Raw genomic sequence first — 26,035 nt, forward strand, 5'->3', positions numbered from 1 at the left:
TGTTTCATATTGTTCTGTCTGTTAGTCAGAGTATGTTAGTGTGACATGGAATCAGATCAAAATGCGTAAATCTTTATTAGAGTAGGTCTTAACAAAGGCGTGGTTTGAATTTCCATGGCTAAAAAGAACCAACAGCAGGATCAGTGTTCTTTCATAGAATAGAATCATAGAGTCATTTAGGTTGGAAAAGACCTTTCAGCAATAATTTGTTCATTGTTGCTATCGGCAATTCAGAAACTTCTTGTTGTCTGTCATGAAAAAAATTGTAGTAATAGCATAAATAGCACAAAGCATTTAAACAGTTTGATAATCGTGCTACAGATCTCAGATTTGTTTTAAAATTACTTTTTTCATCCAGCAATGTCTGTTTTAACATGATACTCATGTGCTGCTTTTATGAAATTGTCAGTAATTGTAATTGCCTTGGCAGTGAACTTAAGAAAGAAGGAGCAGTGTCCTAAAGTCAGTATGCGGAATTCACTCCTGAGGAGGTAGGGATGAATAGTGGAAGAAACCGTAACAGGAATCAGACATCCAAGAGGTGCAGTGATGGTGCAGGCAGGGGTGAGATGAGCCAGCTGTGGAAATGTTTCCAACTTCTCTCAGAAAGCAGTGAAGGACTGGACTTTGCGTTACAGATGTGGATTTTACTCCCTTTGGGAAACAAGACATTTGGCTGATACATCACACGCTTCTCTTACCCAGAATTACAATTTTATTCTGTTGATTTAAAAAACCCCAACCAACAAATGCAAACCAGCACACCAAACTGATCTAGATCTTTTGTATCTTTCTGGGACCTGTACGTGAGAATGTATAAATTTATCCTGGGTGGGGGGTGGCTAAGCAAATGCTTTTACTAGGAAGCTCTCTACTTGGATTTATTCATGTTCCTTCAGTGCCTGTTGATGTTTCTGTATATAAGCATAGCTGCAATGGAACTTTATTTCCCTTAGCTATGAATATAAGGTAAAATATAAGGTATTCACAAGGAGCGGGAGGGTTAATGAGACTGGCAGAAGTAAATGTCATACCTGGTCTGCCTAAAGGATATGGTATCAGCAAATATATGATGCAAATACATAGATTGCCACATCATCCAGTCAAAAACCTGAAGCTTATTCTTAATTAAGTTTCTAATGTTATTTTTATGAGAACTACTGAATCTCTTCCTTTTTTAAATTGTAAATGCCTGTTTCAAGCTCTCTGGAAACTCAGCACAAGTCGGTGAGTTCTCTTGCTCATCTCTTACTCATCCCACATGTTTTAACCTGAAAGCTTGCCTAAGGATAATATTTTACAACCTTGTAACTGGCTGATTTCAACAATGTTAAGTTAAAGTGGATACAGCATAAACAGCCATTTGTCACATACAGGTGTGTTGGTTTTTTTTTTTCTGGAAAATGAGTTTTTTCAAGAATGGAGTACTCCAGCTGTTCCTGAAAAGGAAGGCATACATCTCCTTTCACAAAGTTCCTCCCTGTTTCTCTCTACTCCCCTGAAGAGCCTCACATCTTCACATTTCTCAAAAAAACTGTCTGCTAGATAATGCACTGGCAGACTTCAGGTTTCCTATATGCTTTTTCTAATAGAACTTTTCTCTCCCATTACAGAATTTTTAAACCCTTTAAAGGCATTTGAAGCAGGCTTCAAATAAGTTGAACAAAACACTATACCATCTGGTGCAGGGGAAAGGCAGTGAGTTGATGATGTATACGCCTGCTTTATAGTTTCTCTGGTGTGCTCTGTTGAACTTAAGTATGGTAGAAACAGGCTCTTTCTAACAGTTTTAGTTCTGCTTAAAGATGTTTTACTGACACCTCCTCCCCCAGCTGTAGAGTAGTATATCCTTGACCTTAACTTCACCGACGAATGACATACTAGAATATTCTGAGTGCTGAGCAACAATTTAAATGCATTTATAATCAGAAACAGTGCAAAACATTACACTTTATTTGTATTTCTGGTTTGCAGATTCAGACTCTCAATGTCCATGATGTCAGAAGTCTTACCTGCTCCCTTAGTTTGTCTGAAGCTGGAGTTTTTCCATAATGGTTTCTTAACTTTTTAGTCTCATTAAAATAACCCCTGGAGTGTGAACATAAAAATTCTGCAAACTCTGCAATATACTTTAAAGTAGTTACTATTTCATGGAGATACTGAGATGGGTATCTGATAACACCCATGTACAATGCCTGTTCCCTGTGGACATGCTATTTTAAAGGGAATGCAAGAAAGCTTCCCACATCCATGCGGGAACGCAGGAAAAGATCTGTAACTCGCAAGAATCAGAATCGCAAGTGATTCACTACAGTTTTTGTCTCTTTGGTGAAGCTTGGAGTTGCACTGATAGGCGTGCAGAAGGGTGGGGAAAATGTGACGCACTGCACTTCACACAGCGCTGCTGCAGACTGAGTAAAACTAGACAAAGTGCCTGCAGAGTGAGTCTGAGGCAGACTTTGCCCAGGGCTGTGTCTGGGGGCTGGCTGTACTGGTGTATCCAAGTGCTTGTGCAACATGGGTCGCAGCAGGAGGGCTCCAAAGTCCCTACACCCCAAGGTGTGCCCAACTTCCTCCTGGGAGAAGGTGCTCATCTGTCAGAGATTGACCTATGCACTGAAGTGAGTCAGCTTTCTCTCTGGAAGTGGCTTCATAAGTAATTTCTGTGTGAGGTTTTTTAGATTAATTGCATCACCCGTGGTGCCCTGGGGTGCTCTGGTTGGTTGACCTGGTGCAGTGCATTAAGAGCTCAGTCAGGAGAGGCATGGGCGTATGCAGCACCCAGAGCAGAATGAGCCTGCATAGGAAAAGTACTTTGTGCCAGACAACGAAATGTTTGTCTAGGACTACAAATTACAGCATTTAAATGTGTCTTAAAAGGGAGTTTACTTTGGTTGTTAACTTTATTCTACTTTTACAAGAACACAAATACCAAATAGCAATTTTCCATGGACATACACTTGTGTCTTATCATCAGTTGCAGTTTTCCAGCTTTTTTTTCTTTCTGTGAACTGTTGTATAAAATAATGCCCAGAACATCTCCTCTTCCTGCCTTCATCAGTGTTTCTTAATAATTATGCCTGTGAACAGATACATCATTAGTTTTTGAAACTTGAAAGTGGTTTAACTAGTAGCCTAGAAAGGAGAAGCTCTGCATCTCCCAGGACAATTCAATCCACTGCACAAATATTTTAAAACTTTCTAAAATAATTTTTAAATTTTTACGCAGTATATTTGGAGATTTCAATGGTGATGCTTTGTTGAAGCAATACTCTTGACTTTAATCTGTATGGTTGCTTAGTAATGTGTGGTTGGCTTATCTTTATCCTCATGAAAATGCTAAATTTGTACCTTGTTAAACAGTTCCATATCCCGCTTTATGAATTGGCTTCTCCACAGACCTTTGGAGTTTTATCCCATGCTGTCTGCCTATGACTCAGTTTCAGCCTCTTTGGCTACAGTAATCTGATAGTAGCTGTAAACATTTAATTTTGTAGTTTGTACCACTTCTTTCAGTGATTTCTGCACTGACTGAACATTCATCAGTTAAAGGCATCTTAGTATGATAAAACCATTCCTTCGTGCAGATCTCTGACATGCCACCTGTTTTTTATTATTTGAGATGCATCTAGAAGATAAGTTGAAAAAATAAGATTGTTCCTTTAATACATTAACAGAAAAGGACTTAGAAGACTTAAGATTATAAAATAAAGTAAGTATTGCAGACCATTTTGCATAAAAATCACAGACATTAGAAGTATCCTTCTTGTTATTTTAGATTGCAGTATCTTAGGGCTGCAGTTATCTTACCTGAACGTTGGCACTTCTTTTTTCAGACATCAGGGCTTGCTGTGGCACTAAACACCTTTGTTAAGTTTTGGTGTTACCCTGGCTCTGGTGGCTTTCTCCACAGTAACATTTGTAAGACAACTGAAAATTAATTCCTGTAAGGATTATGGGGTGGATGATGCATTCTTAAATTCTGGCATCAACAGCAGATTTAAAAAAACTTCTGTAGAAATTTCTTTTGCTGTGCAGTTCTATATGTAAAGGTTACGGTCAAGCTAAGAAATTCATGGAAAGGTGTGCAGGAAGAACCCCCCCCCCCCCCCCCAAATATTATTTTCTTGTAAGGACTAGAATAAGATCAATGTAAACATAATTTGAACATAAGGCACATCAAGTTAAAAAAGGGGAGATTAAGGAGGAGAAGTAGAACCAAGAGTGTCTTATTAATTCTTCCTCAAGATTTCCTTCATTTTTTTTCTGCTGAATAGAATGTTACCTTGCACAGTGTCATACACTGAACATTATACATACATTATATATATACATTATAAAAGGAGAAGTTTGCTTCACATCAGAGTCTTTTGAGATCGAAATGTAATTTCTCAATTACTTCTGGCATGTATCTTCTCTCAGGAGAGAGATTCACTTTGGTGTTACTTGCTTCTGTGTACCATTTGCTTACAAGGTTTTACTTGACCTCCCAGCTTAGCTTTTTTCCTTCTGAATTCAACATAGATATTTAAACTGTTTTTCTCCTGGCTAATATGCAACTATGATTCAGTAATGTCTCAGCTTGGAGCAGTACACTGGTACTAACTCCTAAACCCTGGCTGTGATTGAGAAGCTGGATTTCCCAGTGCTGCCTAGTGAGATGTGATGGGTTTGGGCTGGTGTTGGAGTCTCTGGAACATAACTGTGTGATTTTATGCCTTTTCCTCAGAATTTCCTGTTACCCCCACCAGCCCAGTTTGCAAACTGACTACCTGTACACTTTCGTCTTCCACACAAGAGCTACAACCTGTAGACTTGTAATAATTAATCCCTCAGTGTCATGGCTGATAAACTGGGTACTGATTTGGAACATAGTTCTCACCTTTTTTTAACTGTTTCAGCAGAATTTGCATAGCAGAGCTGCTTCAGTGTGACATATGCATTGTTCCCTCAGTGGCGATGAAAATCTCATTTCCATCTCTTCAGTCATCTTCCTGCTAGATCTGTCTGGCAAGCAAAGGAGCAAAAGCCTTAGCTTACGCTCTCTTTAGAGCAGGAGTGATTTCTGGAGAGCACGTTACTCCCTAAAATGTGTTCTCCAATTTTCTTCACTTTATTTTAAAACTTAATGTAGTAGCCTTGTTAGCCAATACGAGGGCCCAAAATAACTAGTCCCTAGTTCTAGCTTGCTAGTGCTTCATTTAATTATTCTTCACAGGCAATTATCTGGGTTCCAACTGCAAAACCTTTTCTGGGACCCACTTGGAGAATATCTAAATAAATGCTGTTCATGCTGGGAAGCGTGGGCAGTTATGAATTGCATCTTCATCTCATAGGCGAGTCAGCCATTTTCCCAGTCTGCTTTTAAATTCCATTCTGAGAAGGCAGATGCCATGTCCTACTTTCATGTGCATGCACTGTGCATTGCCTCTGCTGGTGACTGGCTACTTCTTCCAGCTTTTATGTGGTTTGCATTTCACAGGAAGCACTTCCTGCTTTTAATCTGCCTTAATAAGGCTGCATCAACTTGTGGTGTTGATGTTACACAAATGGACTAGTAATTTAACAAAGGCACCAGGTTTTTGAAGGAGTGTGTCATGTTCTTCAGTATGAATGATTTGGTGTTTGAAGTAGTATTCTTTGTTGGCATTTCAGAGGGGTCTGTTTTCCTTGGCTTAAGTGGTTTTTCTTCCCCATTGCTGTCAAGCCATTTCCAGTTTATTTTCTAGAATGTATTGTGCCTGCTTTAAAAAAAAAAACAACCAAAAGCAACCACCAAAGTGCACAAAACTACAAAAAAACCCCAGTTATCTGAGATACAGGCTACCTACCTTGTGCACTATTTTCAGAAAACTACAAAGATGCTTTCTCAATTTAAAGGTTCTTTCTTTCCCCACTTTTCCAATCTGTTACCCTCCTGATTGCTTAATTTACTATTTTTCTATTATTTTGCGAGCTTGTCAGCAATTATGACTCGGGCTCCTACCACTCAAGAAACTGTGACCAGCCTTAAATCTTAACTTTCATTCATGTACTGGGTAGTGCTGGTGGTTGTTTTCCGCATTAATTACTCACTGACCTTCTCCTGGGCTAACTGATCTCTTTCTGCACCCAGATGATAGTGTCTTTTTAAAACTTAATCCCTGCTCTGGATGAGAGCTTCCTATATGAGCTTGGTTTTCTGAAATCTGGGATGTTTAGTTCAGTAGCATTCAGTACAAGCCAAAGCTGCAAGCTAGAGAGCAAGCATTAAATCCAGATGCTAATTTTTTTTTTTTTTTTTTTAAGATTAACTTTTTTTAAATCTGCTGCATGTGTGAGCTTTGGAAGGGGTTTTGGTGTGTATTGGGGAATACAGGGGATTTTCCCCCCAAACCTAAACTTCCTGTCACTGCAGCTGGCCTCTGGTAGCAGTTCTGTGTCTAGATGATAAGATTTTGTGAGAAAGACTTTTTGTTACCCTGCTAGAATTTCTCTGTGGGATACCTGTCAGTTACCTTCACTGGATTTCAGTTTGCTGTCAACTTTCAGAGATTAGTTTAGCTGGTCAAAGCTTTAAGACATTTAGCCTTGCTGATCTTGTTTTACCCAACTTGCCTCCCTCTGTCTTGAAGTGTTTCTCTGAATAATTTATAGGGAAGCCTTGTTTTAATGTTACCCTTCAAGAACCATGTTAAAAATGAGGAAATGGTGTGCTAAACCAACACCAGTGGGGTAGCACTTCTGAGTGTTTCACTATACGGCTTCATTGGGTGGCTTTTGAAATGTCTACACAGCTCTCCAAGTTGCAGCATTTGGCAAAAGGAGCTAGCCTGGCCAGTACTCCCTCTTGCTCCCCCACCCCAGCCTTACGTCAGTGAGCTCTACTTAATTCCTAATCTCTTGTTTCTAAATTAGTACCTCCAAGCTTTCTTGAAAGCCGTATGTCTATTAGGATTTGATGCATATATGGCAAATGCTTGATTTGGTACAGTTTAGGAGGGCACTCTGAATCTGTAGCTGTATACTTCAATTCTTTAAATCTGGATTTATTTATTTACTGATTTATTTTAACCTAAGATGGAATTTACACCAATAATTCAGTGAATACAGTTAGACTGTGGGTAGAAGTTTTCAAGTAGCTGCAGTGGTTTAGGTTTTTAATGCTATCTATGGCTGCTGAAATTTTTCCTTGTGGAAAATCTTCAGGCAAAATCATCTGGTTATTAAATACATGGTTTGTGCAAACCTGCCTGACTTGATGTAGGTCAGAGAACCCATTTTGCCAGTGGAAACTACCTGGGCAGTACCTGGGCTGTTACTATCCAGGCAGTACCATTTCACTCAAAATGCTGGAAGCAGAGGTGTAGAAAATGAAACCTATATGGAAAAGTAGCAAACGCTTCCACAGACACTGGAAATTATGAAGGGCTTATGCAGAGGAAAGGGGTAGTTCAGACAGTGCAGCAAGGCTTTTTGTTTGATAATTATTAACCTTTCCCCTTCTAAAATCATTAAGGTGGTGAAGTTGATTATTAATAATGTATTTACTGAGATTGAAGCAATGTTTTCAAAGTTAACTGTTTGAAGTATCTTTCACTGTTGCTTAAACATAGCTACTTACATACCTAGACTGATGTGCTGTTTAATTATCTGCTTGAATATTGTTTTAATAAGATGACTTTTTTAAATCTTTCAAGCATTCTTAAAACGGATGGCAAAGTAAGTAGATCAAATGTTTTAGAAATTTGTATTTTAAAGTTTGCACTAGACATGTAATTAACTTGTATTATAGCAACAGTAGCAGATGCAGAGTATATGTTCATATTAATTTCCTTTACCTTCAGAAAGTACTTCTGTATCCATTACATCAGAGTCTGAATTTATCTCACTCTAGAGTTGTAGAAAATTTGCATTTAACCAATGTGATTCAAAGTTTTTGCAGATGAAACAGTTTCACGGTGTCCTTTTTCTATTGCTTAATCCTGATAAGGAAATCAAAGTAGAGAAAGTAATAGCACAGTCCCTGAAAATCAGGAATAAACTGCAATGAAACACGAAGATCAGTAAAAACCCCGATGACTGGTGCTTGAACCTAGATTTTGCTGTTGACTAACTTGTATGAGTGGGGATGAGTGTGTCTCTAGGGATTTCCAGTGCTTCTGACTGCACAGAAAAAAAAGGTAGGGTAAAATTGCCCAGTTGCAACTTCTTAAGGGGCTGACCTGAAACAACACAGCTTGCAAAATTTCCCATATAAGGAAAATAGTTGGATTTTAGTCTTTCGGTAAAATGTCTGTCTAAACTGAGCTTTTGGCAGATTTCAGGAACAATTGTGATCTTTAGCACCAGAAAATTGAGACGGTTCTCTGGTGTGAATAGTAACATCTGAAATAAGTCTAGGGAAGCGTCCTGTACTGAACATGCCACTTCCTCACATGGACCTAAAATGACATTTTTCAGCCTAATGATTTTAGGTAATGGCCCTATTCCCATGGGTCAGGGCTTGAACTACGGCAAATAAGACTTAGGAGCTTGTGGCTTTACTTGAGCACCTGGCTTTTAGCTTTACAATGCTACAGCAGTAACTCTTCTATGCTTGGAAAAGTTCATCCTGAGGTTTGTGCCACAGCATTCCTTCCTCTTGTTGATCTCCACTGTGATCAAGCTGGTCTTAAATTCTCCAAGTCAGCTTGACCGCTGTGAAGACTATCGCTTAATTTTGTTTCTGTATGAATGCTGTCAGATTTATTGTGGCATCTGTTAGAAACTATAATCCAGAGTGTTTTTTTAAGGTAGGTTTCTACTCTTCAAAGCCCTTTTTTTTTTTTTTTTTCACTTAAAGATTTCTATCTTTCTGCTGTGCTTGTGTTTAATTACTATTCCTCCCATTTGTCCAAATTCCAACTTCAGCATTAGTTTACTGAAATAATTTGTCCCTGGTTCCAGACTTCCCATGATTTTAGTGATGTGTAACCCATCTACTGTTAATTGTAGAATAAGTACAATCATCCATAAAACACTGATTTTGTTTTTTTTTTTAATGTGTGCTAGGCTAGCTGTTTTCACTTCAGCATATGCTTGCCCCTTCCACTTTGTCAGAGCTGTTGTCAGTCTTTCTCAAGAGATAGTGCCACTTCTCCCCTGCTTCTTTCCCTCAGAGATAAACACTACCAGGCTTTAACTAGATCATGTTCTCTATCATTCACCCTTACTTATACTACTAATTTATGACTCCATATTTGTAGTATCTTGGTTTATTTCCAAACAAGTTAAGAATTTAACATGATATGCTGAGAAAGTGCACAGATACAAAGACTACCTTGTTTGGTTTTTTGTTTTTCTCTGCCTGCATGACTGTCTAAAATTTAATTAGTTTTCAGGACGCTAACCTAGAATCAAATCTTTTTCTAGAGAAAAATGCCACATTGATTTGCAATCTGAAACGCTCATAGTAAAAGCTGACTTATGTAGTAGATTACATGTTCTCTCAAGACATACCTGCAAAAAGTTTTTCTTTTTATCCCAAGTTTCCCTTTATCTCTTCTCTTGCTAAGGCTAGTCTGGATCCTAGGCCCCAAGGGAGAAATAGGCATGTTTTAAACATCGGTATTACTACAAAGTTCTTAACTTGGCCTAGATGTCTTCCTTTTTAATGAAAAGGCTCTGATACTGCCAAGTACACTTCAGCCAACCTTGCTAAGTTTCTGGGAACAGCTGTTCTGTCCTCTGGGCTACTGTCAATCTCTTGATTTATTCAAATTCTGTCCTTGCAGGTTAAGACAAATAATAGCAATGAGGCTAAAAGATTAGATTGCTCTTTGTTGTTGATCCAAGCTTCTTCCAAGTTCTGTCTTGCCTAATTGCCTACCGTGACTAATGGTTCTGTGCTTTTTCCAATTCTGCTTCTTTCATTATTAGTTCCAGCATCTTTGATGCACTGAGTTCTTGAACTTCTTCCTCTCCTGGCCTTTTTTTCAGATTTTGCAAGGCATGTCTCAGATGGTTTCTGCTTTGTACCAGAAGCTAGCTTGATCAGCAGTAGGTAGCGTGGCCTAGCTCTACAGGAAATCATATCAACAGATAGTGCTGATGTTCCTCATCTCCTCTATCATGTTTGTGGTTTAAGTTCCCCCTTCTGAGAATCCAGACAGAATTCCTTTATACATATGAACTCACAACTTTGGTTTGAACATAAATTACCAGTGCTAGATCCTTTTTATCCCAGATTTTTTGGTACCCAAAATTTCCGCTAAAGAAACCTAAAAACCATTACCATCAATCATTTATGCTTTTGAGCCTAATCATGAGGTCTTAGGCTCTTGGGGTTTTTTTGTTTGTTTGTTTGGTTTTTTTTCAAAGTCTCATCTTGTATTTTCTTACAAAATAAGCTTACATTTTTACAGGTCCAGATGACTCCTATTTTGTCTGGAAGAAGAATGGACAGAAGATGAAGGCATGCATCACTGAGCAATCTCATATGCTGTTTGATGGCAGAGTGCATGTCCTGAGTTGGGTGAAAGATTCAGTATCAGAAAATACAGAATACAAATGTTCATTTATCTCAAAAGTTGGGAACACAACATCAGAAGTGTTTATCACAGTGGAAGATAAAGGTAGGCTGGTTTTGAATGTATGCCATGTTTGGCCTGACCCCGATACAAACAAAGCTTTGTAATTTTCACCCATAAAATGTGCGTATCTGAAGATGGTAACTCTTGCTTACTGTATTAGTATCCACATCAATTGTTTATGAAAAGGTTTTAGAGCCATAAAATTTCCTTCTTCCACCCCCTCCCACAAAGGACTAACCTGCAAATTAGCAGTTATGATCCAGAAATGAAACCAAAACTGCTAAACTAAAGGACACAAATTGGAAGTCGGATGAGTACTAGGAGAGTTAAAAATAGGTACTCTGCCAGAACTCTACAGGGTAATGTAGAAAAATTCTTTAATGCCAAGGAAGTGAGATGGTAAAGAGAAATGCCCACCACCCAGGATTTTTAAAAATCAGATGATTTGTAAAGCACCTGTAGTTGGGTGAGGTCAGTTCACTAACTTCAGCAAGCTGTGCAAGATCTTTGGGTACCCACAACTGACTGCTGCAACTTGAGCATCATTTGCAACTAGCTTTTGAGAACTTATCCAGGTCTGAAGAAGGTCTGAGTAGTCTTTAAAAAGACAGCTGGAGCAATGAAGATTATATAGTATGGATTTTCTTGCCAGGGTGAAGGAAAAATTAATTAGCTGGCTAATAACAAACACAAATTTGTCAAGAACAGCTCAACCCTTCTTTTTTCAGTGACAGAAAAAAGCAGCAGGAGTTGCACAAGTTGTCTTGCCATCACTCCAGTAACTTTGAAGTGTGTCTTGGAAGCAGAATGAAGAGCATCTCAATGAAACTATCATAAATGAAAACAGAGGGGCCTTCACTATGTTCCAAACGCATTATATATACTGTTGCTAGTGTCCCGACAGATAAATAGAAAATACATCGATGTATATCAACACCAGTGTTACATTCTGCAAGTAAAACTGGCAGACAGAATTTTATCAAGATGCAGTAAAATAGCCCTTCTTAAGCTCTCGATGGAAAGAATAACTAACTACGTATCATTACCAAAAAATGGGGAAATTACAAACCAGACATAGTCAGCTGTATCATATCATTCTTTGCCACAGGCTTGGTATGATCTAACTGGAGCATTTGTGTGCTTCTTAAAGAGTTCAAACCCATCTAACTTGTAGGTCATATTTTCTAGACCTTGAATCACAGAACCTGTTTACTCTGGAGGCTATTAAGTTAAGTTTGCTACAGAGGGGAAGAGACATGAGCATCTGAGTAGTACTGCTTCCAAATAACATGAGAGAAGGTAGAGCAAAATGAAGGACAAGGTGGTGGCTTTTGTTCCTTCTAGCCCAATCCTCCACAGGAAGTACTGCAACTGAACAGGTATCAACTTACTTTATCATTACATAGTTATGTAATCATCCCATGTACAATTCTCAGATGGTGCTGGTCAAGATGGATGGGCCAAAGAATTTAATATCTGGAGAAGTGCCATCAGTGAACATGACAAGATGATGCAAAACTGGAGGAAAACATGGGTAAGAATTTATGGAAAAGATATCTCCTACAGTGCTTTCTACATGATGCACTACAGTCCCAATTTTATAAATAGCCTGTGATGCTTCTGCAACTGAATTTATTTATATAACAAAGTGAGTGGTGTTCCTGTACTCATCATCATTCCTGACACTCAGCAGTAAAATCTGCTCGATCCATGACATACATTAGTTATGTCAGCTTGCTCCTTCAGTCCACTAGCCAAGTGCTAATCAGTCAGTAGTTCTCATCCTGCCCAAAACAGTTAAGTCTGTGTATACTGAATATAGTAGATTAGTTTCGCCATGTCTGTAGACTAATTGGATTGCAGAGACTACTGGACTTCATAAATGGTACTGTCCATCAAAGCTGGCCTTCCTTTAAAAGAAGGAGTCCATACTTAGCTTTTAATGTTTTTCTCCAACAGTTAGAACAAAGATTACTTTTGGTAACTTTGGGATACAATACATGCTTGTTGCATGTGGAACAGTTAGTATAGGCAAGCTTTAAACCCTATTTTAATTTTTAAACCAATATTAACACATCGTTCTGAACTTTTTCTTCTTCAGGAGAGCTGCAAGAAGAAAAACAGCCTCTAATGGACAAAGAAACGAACAGGCTAGGAGGAGAAATGTATGTAAGTTAGAGTACCCAGTCCTCTTGTTATCACAGCATTCAAAGAGGTATTTGTGAGTACCAGTGCTGGCATTAACACTGATATTCAGGAGAATCACCTGAAGCTTGAGGTGGAAGAGGATATCCTTACTGCACCAAAGAATAACTAAGTTACATGCTATAAGAGAGGCCACCCATCCCATGCTGGAACTATCTCTCTCATTTTCTGATGCCAGTTATTTCACCATAATGAAGAACAAAAGTGGTCTCAGTAAGACTTGTGCTGCTGAAACAATGTAATATGATGTATGGCTTCTGTTTTGAGTTCATTAAGCAAAGCAGTTAATTTTGGGCTTGAGGATCTTGGCATATGATTTAGAGATTAATAATAAGATGTGAATCATGTTTATTTAAAGGCACTTCAACTCACCCATTTATTTTCTTTTATTGTGTTTACCCTTATACTCTGTTCCCAGAGTTTTGAAAAGCATTCCTTTCTGGTGTCAGCAAGTTCATTTGTTCAAATGTATTTCCTTTGGTAATGAAGTTTCTGTACCATATAAAGAACTTCTGACTAATGCTCAAAATACAGATAGATTACAAAACACCCAAGTTAAAGCAGACTCTTCAGTTTTTGCAAATTATTCTTCTATATTTGAGATAATTGCGGTAGCTTTAAAAAATTCTATGTTGAATGAATTCTAAGACTATTCCTAGTGAACAACTGCAGATTGAAAATGTAAGGACTTGCTTAATCTGCAGTGAAATTGTTTTACTGCATTGCTGTTCAGAGTTTTGACCTGCATCTAATAAAGAAAAGGCTGAGGCATAATTCAAGTTTTCTGTCTTATCTTCTCAATGGTTTTCAACAATCTGGAAGCATGTAAGATTCCACCTAAGAATCACTATATCTTGAGTCCATGGTGACAGCTGCTCCCAGCAATACCAGAAAGCTTCATACTTGTCCCTAAATTATCCCTTAACGGGTAAGATTTAAATTAAATCATTTCCCACATAGAGTAAGGAGAATGCTTTCTTCAAAGACTTTCCTGAGTGACCAGCCCTTTATTTTTTCCAATACCAGACCACCTTGTGGTCACACATGCAGGGAGAGAATTCTTACACACAAAACCATTTTCCCTACTTTCCACATTGGTAATCATAAATTTAATGCTGATGCAGACTTCTGACACCAATGTTCAGAGGGAATTTTTTCCCCATTATGTTTCTCTTATGGCTAAGGGACAACTATAAAAAGACTTTTCTTGAATTGTCCCTCCTCTATTTATTCAATAGATTTGGAGCAGACTTAAGTTTAGTTCTGTAGTGCTGAGTGGGAAGGTAAGGCTTTGTAAGATTGAGGTCAGAGTTTAAGAAAGATGAGCATAGCTGAGCTTTTGCCTTGCCTCTACAGCAAAGTACTGCAAGCAGTAAAAAAAAGATTGCCAGATCTCTTGTTTAGCTCAGCTTTGTGAAAAAACATCTATGTAACAGAATTAGTGAACACAGCTGTGACGCCTTACAGTGAATTCTTCTGCTACATTCTAAGAACAGGAGGTAACTCACTAAGATTTTGAACAACCTATAATGTTTCCAAAGTAATTTTTCATGCTCTTCTACAGTAAAACAAAATAGAAAATATAGTAATAAAATAAAAAGCTGTTAATGTGATCTTCACCAACTGGTCCCCATTCCATGCAGTGACTTGGTTTAGCAGTTGCAGAGTTTTAGATATGTATCAAAGTGGCTCAAGTACAAATAAATCACAGCTTACCTCTGGATAATGTTATCTGCTGGCCAAAACCATCTTTCATCACTGGGATCCTTCACCCTCAATTTCCACTTAAGATCAGAAGAAACTAATACAAAAACATCATCATCATAAGTAGTGACCAACTGTGCATTTCAGCTTAAGGTTGGCTTCCCTCACCAATTTTCTTCCTCAAAACTGACATTTCAATCATCATTAAATGCCCACCAGAAGAGTTTACTTAAGTCACAACCATACTTTATAGAATTAATATATTGTAACAGATTTTATACAATTTACATTCTACAAAATTGTTTGAATTTCAAAATTATTTAATTATTTATCACTTCTAACTTCAGAAGGCAGCTACTTTCCAAAGTATTGCACTACAAATGTTCAATGTGGTGAAGCACTTACAGACATGCTTCAGTGATGCTGGCAGCAGCACATGGCATCTGTATCATCTTCCAGAACAGGTGACAGAGGTTACATGTGCATCCTCCAATTACTGTCTTTATGCTTGCCCTCTTATGTCTGCAACTTGTAAATAATGGTATTTGTACAGGACATTCCCACTAAGGTGCTCCACCACCATTATAAGCACATTTTGTTTTTAAAATTTTATTTGCTGTAAGATACAATTTTTATTTCCTATAAGATACAATTTTTATTTCCTGTAAGATAAAAATTTTGTTTCCTGTAAGATACAAATTTTCCCTACCTTAGATACAAACTGAGATTGATCAAAAATTCTTACACATACATACCAACACAACCCCAAACTGAAGGAATGAGGAGTCTGTTCGCATGGAGAAGGTACAGATAGGATAGCAGGCTGGCATATTTGCTGTCCTTCAATGTCTTCTAACTTCAAAGCAAGACCTATGATAAACTAGGCTCAGTAGCATCAGAAACATCGAAGCAGGACCTATGATAAATTAGTCTCAGTAGCAGCAGAAACATCATCATTATACACTCAATCAACTTTATAATATTTCTAAACAGAGCATTTTCACTGCAGAAATTTCAGACCTTTGTAGTCCATGCTCTCTCCTTTACACCTGCCGTATGATCCCAGAAGAACAAAATATCACACAGAAGAGCTAACTGGGAACTTTGTCATCATGGCCTTCCTTAATTAGTTTCAATCAAGCTGCCTGCCGAAAATTAATTTCTTGTTGACTGGAAGAAAATTACTTTGATGCCAGCCTGCCCACCTGAGGAGGTTTATTTAGAAGAAACAAAACCAAACCCACTAGCAAAAACCAGTTAAAGTTCTTTAAACGAGTTAAAAATAAAAAGCAAACCCCTGCAAGCCCCAATGTTCTGGCTCACAGAATCTCTTCCCAAATAAAATTATCATTCTAGCAAGTTCTAACACTAACTAAGTTAGTGTTAGCAAATTCTAATCACTAACAAATCAATGCTAGTCCATAAAACCACTGAAGTATGCCAACCACTGCAGTATGCCAGGCTCGTTCAAGTGGTTCGGGGCTAAGACAATTTGCTGTTGTCATCTGCTATAGTGTTCAGCCAAATACATAAAATGTAAAAGCATTAGCCAGTGCCTCATGTGCTGCAGTGTGTATTTTGATTAAATGGATTCAGAACAGTTTACTTGGCTGACTTCAGATACTTCTGAAAATTATTTTATTTTGCTACCCTCTTCCTAGGGGTCTAAAAAAAAAAATATTAAAAGCCCCAATAGAATTGGATCTGGATTTACTGATGCTCTTCTGAATTCACTATCACCATGTCAGCAGCTGCACTCTTTTCCAGTTCCAGTGCATACGGGTTATACTCTTCTTCAAGTTTTCTCTTCCAGATTTTAACTAGGGAATGTTAGAATAAAAAGAAAAAACAAACAAACAAAACAACAAACCGGTTACTGTATAGTACTTGAGGAAAAACTTTAAAATGAAAAGTCACACTGATTCTCTACCTCCTCCTCCAAGTAAGTGCTGAGATAAGTAAGCACATGGGCATATTGGCATGTACTCCACGTGACATCGGCTGACGCATGAAAGAATACTTTAGGAGTGATGGGATCCATTGAGGTCCTTGTGTCCAGCCCCCTACTCAAGCAAGGCTAACTCTGAAGGTGGATCAAACTTTAAAAAAACTCAGAAGTTTTCAAAACTTTCAAAGAAGTTTTAAGTTGCCTAGTATCAGTGATAACTGTTGCTGTCTGGTGACTGTACAAGCAGAGCTGGAGGAACGTGTTTCTAGAAGTGGAAGGCCTTTACAAAACATGAACACTTTTGGACAAGAAGATGCATCTTAAACAGGCTTTACTACCAAACTTAAGTCCACCATGGCTATAGAGTATGCACTTCTAGAAAAAAACTTGGAGGATTTTTTAACAAATAGAAATAATAAGGAGCTCTGTTAAACCTCCTTGGACAAAGCAATGAGTACCACCTGCCATCAGTGGATTTCAGAGAGGAATTTTCTCTAAGACTTCCTTAGCAAGAGCTGACCTCAGGTTTTTAAAATTACAGGGTCAGGGGGAAATCACAGAAAAGCAGAATTTCCCTCCTTACTAACCACTAAAGTGTCAGGTGTCATTTGTTTCAGTGAAAATCATAGAATTGAAGAGCACTTTTTGAATGAAAACTGAACCAAAACAAAGCCAGTAAATACTCACTATAATGTGGTACATCCTCATCAGAGTCCTTGGAAGATGTTTTAACAGTTTCTGATAAGCCATTTTTTTCATAATCAGTGGTCAAGATGCTGGGTTGGGTTTCTCTTAGTCCTCCTTCAGCTTCTTCCTCTAAAGCTGCTATCATATCTTTGTAGGCCTTCCTGGCCTCTGTTGTCAGTTGTACCATTCTATGAAAATGGTCCTGTGGAAATATAAAATATTAGGAGAACTTAGAAGATATATTAAGTTGCAACATCTCCACGAAAATCTGTAATGAATATTCCTTATTCAGAACATATATGTTCATATATAAAAGTTGAGCAGCTAAGTATGTATAAAGACATGAAAACTAAACCATTTATAAGCATTTATAAAAACACCAAATTCTCTTGGAAAAAAAATTTGGAAAGAGATTGAGATGGAGAGGATGTCAGGAAGAGATGCCCAAACTACTGTTTTGAACAGTGCTGAGTGGCTGTACTTCTAAAGCCACAATTTTTTGTATAAGTCACTGACCTGAGATAAAGAGTATTAAGTGTGCAAAAACAAAACAAACAAAATCTTAAAAGTTCCCCCCCTTACAGCTAAAAAGTAAAGCTGGACAAAAACATGAAGCTATGTATTTCAGCTTACCTGAGCCCCATCATAGCTAAAAATTCCCACCACGCTCACAGGCACTGCTTTGTTTACACAGCGGCCCAGAGCCTTGCGATTAAGGGCAAAAACAAATGGGATATTCTGTTCACAGGCACAGTCAATAATGTTGTGTAGAGTCTCATCCAAACCACCTGGAGCAGACAACAGAATTACCAAAGAATGATACTATTCAAGCTGATTCTAACTAAAGGACAGTACTGTTAAAAGACAGCAAAAAATACCCTAAGATTAAGATTGCGTTTTGAAATTACAAGAGTTCATAGGAAAAAATACATGGATCTCAGTAATAGCATTAGATCTCCATTTTTAAAGGAGAATTTGACATTTTTTTTTTTCAATTCTTAATTAGCAGTATCGTTAGACTGCTACTATTCCATATTTTATGTGTAGTATAGTCTAATCTAGTATTAAAAAAAAGACTCAGCTGCTAAGAAATTATTTAAAAGTTAATAGAAAGTAATGACAATAATGACAACAAATTTGAAACAAACTATCACTGACAACTTATTGTCAATCTGTGGCCTAAGAGACTGACACAGCAGGACTTCTTGTGGTGGCACAGCTGGCACTAGTAACCTTTGTCTCTTCTCAGCTGTGCCAGGGCAATCTTTTGTGCAGCTGCACTGCAAATTGATAACTAAACAGATGCTCATTTCAGGTAACTTCCCCCACCCCAGATAGTCTTGACTCAGCTCACACTTCAGCTGTACAGCAGTAAACAATCTGAAGAAAGATGGCATCTTTCTATGACTGCATTTCAAAGGCTACTCAAATAAGTTCCTCCAATAATAATACTGCTGCCAGCATACTGAGTCTGCTTTTTTACATTTCTTTTATTAAACCAACATGTTTTTTTTAAAACTTACCCTTTGACTGAATCTTTTCACAGTTAGGAGAGATGATGACACACTTCAGTTTTTTCAGCTTCAGATGTTTCAAAACTTCTCTAAGACCCATAACAAGCCTGCGTTTTATCTTGGCCTTTACTGGGTCTTTCTGATACAAGCGATCTTGGAAACGAACCAGTTCTTTTAAGAGATCTGTCACACAACTGTCAACTTCTTTACTAAGTACCTGGCTGCAATAACTGGAAGAAAGAATCAATTAAATATTAAAACCCCTAAAATTACAAATATGTAACACATAAATATGTAATATGTAAAATAGAAACAGTTTACATTCTACGCTATGTCTTTGTCTTTTTTCTGTTTCCACTCCAAACACACTTGTTATACACATGAGAAGAAAAATTTACTTAAGAATTTTCTCAGTGGCTGAGAGCTTACAGAAAGTTTTGTTAACTTGTGGTATCTGACTCCCCTATCAAACTATACTCAGAATACATACACATGTACAAGAAGCCTATATATATATATATATTTTATACCAATAAATATGTATGTACATGTTTTTCTGTTGAAGCATTTTTCTGAGGGCATTTATTTTGACCTATATAAATCAAAGTACAGCAACCAGAGTATAAAATTCTAAGTTATTTCTACAAATACAAGTCTACTTATAACAAAGATGGAAATCTGGATCAAATTCCTCCTCCCCAGGTTCCTATTTTTTTGTCCATCATCCTATTTCACTTATCAAACCACAGCCTTGTGGTGTTCATAAGGAAAGGATAAAACCAGATCTACTTCATCCTTCTAGTATTCCCTGGGAAAGATCACTGTTCCAAATTATTTTTTCCCCCCATCTTTTACACAAAGAATTGTTCAGTAAAGAAGGGTCTCAAAGAGAAAAACTAAAGATACCTCAACTGCACAGTCAACAGAAAGATGCCAAGTGGCAAATTCACGTAAGATTATGAGAAGAGATTGCAAGATCTATCCTGGATCTTAGGGATACAATTACCTCAAAATTTTATTGAAGTTACAAGAGTTTTTATTTACTATTTCCAGTTGATTTCACCAAGTCTCAAAGACAAGTCTACTAAAACACTGAAAACCTAATCTAAAGACACAAAATATTCGAAGCTTTGCTGAATGCTCTACATCCTATAATAGGTAGGACTGAGTTGCCTGGTAGATACTCAACCCACACTGTTTACTTTCAGTAAAACAGTGTTGCATAGACACAAATTAAGTAATTTTTAATGCAATGAAAAGTTAAATTAGAGCTAACACATGGCATCAGGAAGATAAAGAATGGCTGTATCAATATTAACCATTACTACAACATGAACTGCAAAAAGGCTGGTGGTGCCTTTATGGGAGGAAAACTTAAAGTTAACACACTGCTTACCTAAAGTAACTGTTATAAACTGTCATGACTGGATCTCTGACCTCTTCACATAGAGTAATGACTATTACTTCTTTTATAATGAAACATCTGTACACATCTGTTTAAACAAAACTAAAAGTGTTTGCACATAATAACCCATAAATCTTCCCTTTATTTCTCTCCCTAGCCACAACAGGAAAATGTCATCTGGCTAGTCACATTCTTTACATCTTTCCCCTCTGGTCTGGCAGCAGAAAACCAAAGTACACACTAAAAGTAAGTAAGGTGTACTACTCTTTGTCTTAAATCTTAAGGTGGAACTCCATTTATTTAAAATAAGGTACTTATACTTTAACAGCAGCTCCTTTTCCTTCCTTAGCCTCTAATGAATTTCTGATCATCTTTTTTCCTTCAAGGAACACGCATTTTGAAGTGAGAATTACAACAGTGTACAGACTATTTCTCTGGATATCATGTCTTTATGTGTCAGCTTACAGAAAAACTAAAAAAAAAATTAGAACCTTCAGTCTAAACTCCAATTATTGTTGCACAGAATGCAATTAATGTATCTTGTTTGAAAAATGCTGTATTGGTGGTACTGTGGAAAACCAGATATCAATACAATCAATACTTACTCTCTAAAATTCCTACTATGGATTTTTGGAAGACTAAAGGTTAGCTGCTTTGAAGTCATAGAACTTTCTGTTGAGTCCTTGATCCCTGTGTTCTCCAGAAACCCTTCAGCAACTTGTGCTGCAGGAACAGCTATCATGTAAATAAAGATATTTCAATGAAAAGACAGACCAAAAAGCACTGTGAAGAGACTAACTTGTCTCTGCAAGAGGTACTTGACATTACTTCAGTATTACAACAGTCTGTGGTAGTAGGGGAACAGGTCATACATTTTTTTTTAACTCATTTTTATTATTGTACCTCTTTTTAAATAGATTCACAGAGAGATGTAGGGACTCTTATAACAACATATAATAAATCCAACAGGCATAAAAGTGTGGAACAGTAATCAGAATCCCAATTACTCAACTGCATTGACTACAAGCTTTGGCACACTAAACTCTAGGTAAGCCCAAGCTGAATCTTAGAAAATTCTGAAGTTAGTTTTCATTTGGCAGTATCTGGTACACATTTTCGAAAGTACTAAGTGAGCTCACTCTCAAATCTCCATCTACATATGGTATTATAGCTTTCTCTTCAAAGATACCTGCTTGACTATCCTGTAGAAGCGTTTCATCTTCAGTAATATTTTCTGTGGACTGACAAATATTATCTTCATCTTTTGGTACTGCTGTCTGTTCTAACAGGTGTTGCTGTTTTCGTTGTTCTCTTTCTTTCAGAATAATCTAGAAAATATATAAATAAAACCCAAATCAATTCAATGTCATATAGATAACAAAGCAGTTTCTCTTACCAAGTGTTTACATACAGACCATTCATAAAGAAGTTTGGCACTATCATTCAAAGTTTACAACATCTGGGGTTTTTTTATTTGCACATAAAAGGAAGGAAAGATATTCCCTAAATCTACATAAAAAAGGACTTTTTCCTTGATTATCAGTGTCTGGGTGGAGAAAATAATACTAGGGATCAACTACAAGGGCAGAACTGAAGTTAAAGTGACAAATTGCTTCAATGCAGAGAAGCAGGTGAAAAAGTCTCCCTCTTTACCTTTCTTTTTCAGACTGTCAATTTGTAGGAATTCAGCCAAACACTTAAGTACATATATACATACGTATATGCACAGTTACTCTTCCCCCTTATTCCCCTGTTAAAAATCTTGAGTCAGTCTAATAGATTGCTGTCTCTGAATTTGCTGGTTGAAGAAAAAGAAGAAATTACCATGGATAGCTAAAGCATATAGTACACAGAAGGAAGTAAAGTAGGACATAAGCTGGATCCAAACATGCTACTGTGAAAGCAACAATCAGTTTCCTAAAACTCATCTTCCTTCTCTGCTTTCATAGGTGCTAAGAAACAGTTATTGTATATATGACCACTAGCTTAGCTAATCTACCCAAAATTTGTAATTAATTACACCATAGAAACTAATTGCAAAAGTAAATTTCTCCATTTGCATTTGTCAAAGATGAACAAACAAAAAAAATAAGTTCCCTACCATACTCAGAACACAGGTATTACACAGACAAAGCAATCTTTGTCTTCTCAAACCTATTTTGGAAAATAGGTGGCATGAAGATAGAACAGCCAGAAGACACAGTAATTAGTATCACCCCCCAGAGTTTGTTATATGTTCTACGTTGTTTACATTGTACAGTTCTCAAATTCAATTAAGCAGAACAGAATAACCACTAAACTACCATCACTAGCTCCACAAGAATTCTAGACCAGAAAGTGACCAGCGATGAAGCAGTATCTGAAAATCCTCTATATAGAAGACATGACAGGAAGCAATGTGAATGGGCAAAGAGGGAAGATACAAGAGAAATGGCCAGGTGGATCTAACACTAGTTGCTGCAGAATCAGCTGAAGTTCTGGCTTGGAAGAGCACAGAAACATTAAATACTACCTTTGTTGGATCCATTCTCCCCAGTCCTGCAAATAAGCATATCTTGTCCAAACCAAGTAAGATTTCTTTGGATGTCCCCCTGTACCAATGATGTGTGGACACTTTTGTAGTGGCACTTCTTCAGCTATCAAGTGATTTAAGTGAGAAAATATAGTTTGGGGAAATTTGTATATGCTATTTAGCAAGACTCCCCTCTTCTCCCCCACACCCGCTCCCCTTTTTTAAACCAAGGAAAGCTAAAATTGAATTTACACAAGTGGACGCCGAGATGCAAATCTCCATACCAGAAGGTTTAATACACTCACAGAGTAATACTGAAGTTACATTAGCCTGTATTGTACTATTTAAGGTAAAAATATGAGCACCTTTTTAAGAGGTGTTGGTCTCTTTGCTTTAGGGACTTCTCTCTGTTTCCCTTTCTTTACCAAAGGAGCGCTGGAATCCAAAGGGTTATGAGGCATCTTTCCTTGGTTTAACCGGTGACTTTTTGTGGCTGTAGCAGGTTCTTTAGAAAGCAATGGTATGGCACCACCAACTGAGATAAAAAAAAAGTCTGCATCATACAACTATAACAAATACCTAAATGAGAATCCAATGCAAGTTTAATGACTGGATTGGAGCTAGTATACACATATTAAATTTGTGTTGTGTTGCTATTAAGAATATTTATAGGCAATCCTGTGTCATTAAACAATGTTACTTAATAAAGGTACTCCCAAAAGACTGACATGTCCTCTACTTTTATTATACAACTAGAATCACAAGCTCTGTCCCTGAACTCTCAAAAGCAGAATTTGGCAAAATACTCCACTCCAAGCTACCTTCAACACCATGCCATGCCAGTGTGGTAAACCTTCAGGAATCCCCATGTTTCATGGCAATGGCATTTCCTCCTCCACAGATTCTGTGCTGCGTTAAGATAAATACTGAGCTGCAGTATTACAGATTTTAGATTTAATTGCTGTAAATAGTCTGGAGCATTTACCCCTACCATTTGTTACACCTTAATGATGTTGGATGAAGTTCATTTGCAGATGGGTAATGAGTAATGCAAAGCTACAGGTAAGTTTCTCTTGCTTAACCAGCACAGCTCTCAGGAGATGTCTACTTTACTTGCATTTTTCAGAGGGTTTAGAGCACAGAAGCTTTAAATGACTTGTTAACCGCCAGGTCACTGAACCTGGACCTTCCAAACCATGACCTCACACCCTAAAAACTACTCTCCCTTTTCAACTTGCTATCAGTAGGAATTGCTGTATCCTGTGAGAGCACTTTGTCAAACTTCAGTTACCTGCAATATAAACCAGGTTACATTAGCAAGTCAATGAAGAGGATGACGTAAGTATCAGTGGAACGAGCCTGACACCTTTGTACCTCAGGCAACCTCCCTCCCCTAAAAAACACCTAAAGTTTCTGGCACTTTGTCTTATGCCATCTTCATTTAGTGCTTCCAAACTATTTATATGCTGATCCTCCAACACCACATACAGTATTATTAGCATAAACAGTTTACTTCATAAAACTGCTACACCGCAACTTTTCTTTTTTTGGCTCCGTGTAACAAAGGCAAATTCAGAACACTGCCAAGAACACTGTGCAGTATGTTAGCACAGATGGCTACAAGAATTGAAGCTGGATTTGAAGCAATACATAAGTATGCATCCTGCAGACACATGGTATTTCCTTCACTGTGTACCTCATCTCTTAATTTCAAATTCACAGAGTTCTCATGTTCCTGAACTTGATGGCTTTAACAGTTTGTGTCATTTTGCATGACTGATACATTTCCAAAATGTAATTTAAATGAAAATAATTACTGCTTTACTATGCTGTTCCATCCACACATTATTTACCAAATGAAGTAGTAAGTGGAATAAAATAACTTTGTTTGCAGTCACACTCCTTGCCCTTCTTTTTCAGTGTGCTTCTCTTCTGGTTACAGAGATCAGCACAATGAGACTTCACAAACTAAAGTTACATTTTGGTACACACCAATTTAATGGGTGCACTGAATGTTAAAAAAATTATAAAGCTGAGGTAACATCTGCCTTATACTTCCAGGATACGAACATGACATATCAATTTCTCTTCTGCAGCAGATTCAGACACAGGCAATTTAATATTAGAAAACAGGTATTGTGACCCATACCTTTGTGCTCCACCATCTACTCGCCAATCCATGCACTGTGTAATTTTACAGAAACAAAACTGGTTATTAGCACCTCTGCAGCATTGAGTTTGACTGACTCAAATGAAAAAAAAGAGATCAATGGCAGAATAAGAATCTAAAAAAGCATCTTACAAGTTCTCTCAGTTACTGAAGGAAAATCTCAACAATGCTTGGTATTTTGACCTTTTTATTTAAAAGATCAGCTATCTCATTAAACATTGTGAGATGAATTCTCTCGTGATTAGCTGTCTTTCTGAAATAATTTTTTTAAAAAGTCTTTACTGAAATAAGGAGAGAAATTTTATCATTATTGAATTCTAGCAAACATCATGCTTCCTTTTGCAACATATACTGCATTAACATAGCCAAAACTAAATTTTGACCTACAATGAGAAAGACACTGAGCTATCTGTTTCTGCTTCCTGGTTATGCATCCACAAGGTCTGAAATATTCTCTCCATCACCAAAACCTAGCATTTTGTTAACAGCAATTACTTCACAATTATCAGGCATGACAGAACTCATCCTTTGGCTTGGGCTGATTGACTCTTGTATAACCCCTGTTGTTTGCAAAGGAGCTTTTTCACTCAAGTTACAGCTCTAAGATTTCTAGCATCACAGGAGCTTAAGAAAGCCTTTGTTACTGTGTAGCCCCTTCCTGCAGGTTCAGATCACAACAGTAACACACATATTTAAGACAAAGCAAAAACCTCCACAAACATTAGTATTTTCGTCAAAGCTAAATTTCAATTACCTCTCATATTTATATAAGGTATTTTTTACAAATTATTGTCCTGAGGATTTTTCTTTTCCCAAGTCTTCCTCCAAACAATTTAGATTGCCATGCTTTTAAAATGTTTTTTAAAAGAACCTTCATTTTCTCTTGTATCTTGTGAACTGTGCTCTTGCCTGCATATTCAGAGATCATTACAGATCAGAAATCAAGCCAAATTTAACATCTGAATACTTAAAAACAACTCAAGCTGAAAGAAAGGAAGTTTCATTGTAACCAATACCTGAAAGCACCACAGGTTTAGAAGACTGTTTTGACTTCTCCGTTTGCTGCTTCTGCTCCAAGACTGCCAGCATGCCACCCAAATCCAATTGCACGGGAATTTGACTCTTCTTACCACTGCTCCTGGATGTTTCCTAAACAAGTTCAGTAGCAATCATTAATGCTCTCCATTTCAGAATGTAAAGACTGTTATTTTGTATGGTATGTAATACACTCTCAACATCTTCATCCACGATACTTCTGATTTTTAACTTGATTCAATGAAAGTATTTTGATCTTTAAATACACATCAACTTTAATGTGAAAAATAAAAAAATCAGAA

At 37.3% G+C, this 26,035-nt stretch overlaps 2 protein-coding genes and 1 long non-coding RNA gene across 5 annotated transcripts in view; 1 reads left to right on the top strand and 2 right to left on the bottom strand.

The window, feature by feature from the left end:
- Window positions 1-13,532, top strand: part of SEMA4D (semaphorin 4D) — a 99,570-nt gene extending 86,038 nt beyond the window's left edge. For all 3 annotated transcript variants that reach the window (XM_052778873.1, XM_052778874.1, XM_052778875.1), the window contains 3 exons: window positions 10,386-10,595; window positions 11,990-12,087; window positions 12,655-13,532. In XM_052778873.1, coding sequence (XP_052634833.1) covers window positions 10,386-10,595; window positions 11,990-12,087; window positions 12,655-12,684 — 338 coding nt within the window. In that variant the 3' untranslated portion in view covers window positions 12,685-13,532. The remainder of the gene's footprint in view (window positions 1-10,385; window positions 10,596-11,989; window positions 12,088-12,654) is intronic.
- Window positions 57-3,859, bottom strand: LOC128137728 (uncharacterized). The gene is made up of 2 exons (XR_008233810.1): window positions 3,811-3,859; window positions 57-3,628 (listed from the first exon to the last, which is right to left on the bottom strand). It is a non-coding gene; the product is annotated as an uncharacterized LOC128137728 (long non-coding RNA).
- A 1,229-nt stretch (window positions 13,533-14,761) lies between the features above and the next one.
- The window catches only part of SECISBP2 (SECIS binding protein 2), a 29,346-nt gene continuing 18,072 nt past the window's right edge, over window positions 14,762-26,035 (bottom strand). The window contains 10 exon segments of the mRNA XM_052778868.1: window positions 14,762-16,282; window positions 17,098-17,299; window positions 17,731-17,885; window positions 18,621-18,841; window positions 20,622-20,751; window positions 21,206-21,344; window positions 22,894-23,063; window positions 25,453-25,473; window positions 25,476-25,607; window positions 25,715-25,847. Of these exon segments, the coding sequence (XP_052634828.1) occupies window positions 16,173-16,282; window positions 17,098-17,299; window positions 17,731-17,885; window positions 18,621-18,841; window positions 20,622-20,751; window positions 21,206-21,344; window positions 22,894-23,063; window positions 25,453-25,473; window positions 25,476-25,607; window positions 25,715-25,847 (1,413 nt within the window). The 3' untranslated portion in view covers window positions 14,762-16,172.

The sequence above is a fragment of the Harpia harpyja genome, chromosome Z (genome assembly GCF_026419915.1).
Source record: "Harpia harpyja isolate bHarHar1 chromosome Z, bHarHar1 primary haplotype, whole genome shotgun sequence".
NCBI lineage: Eukaryota > Metazoa > Chordata > Aves > Accipitriformes > Accipitridae > Harpia > Harpia harpyja.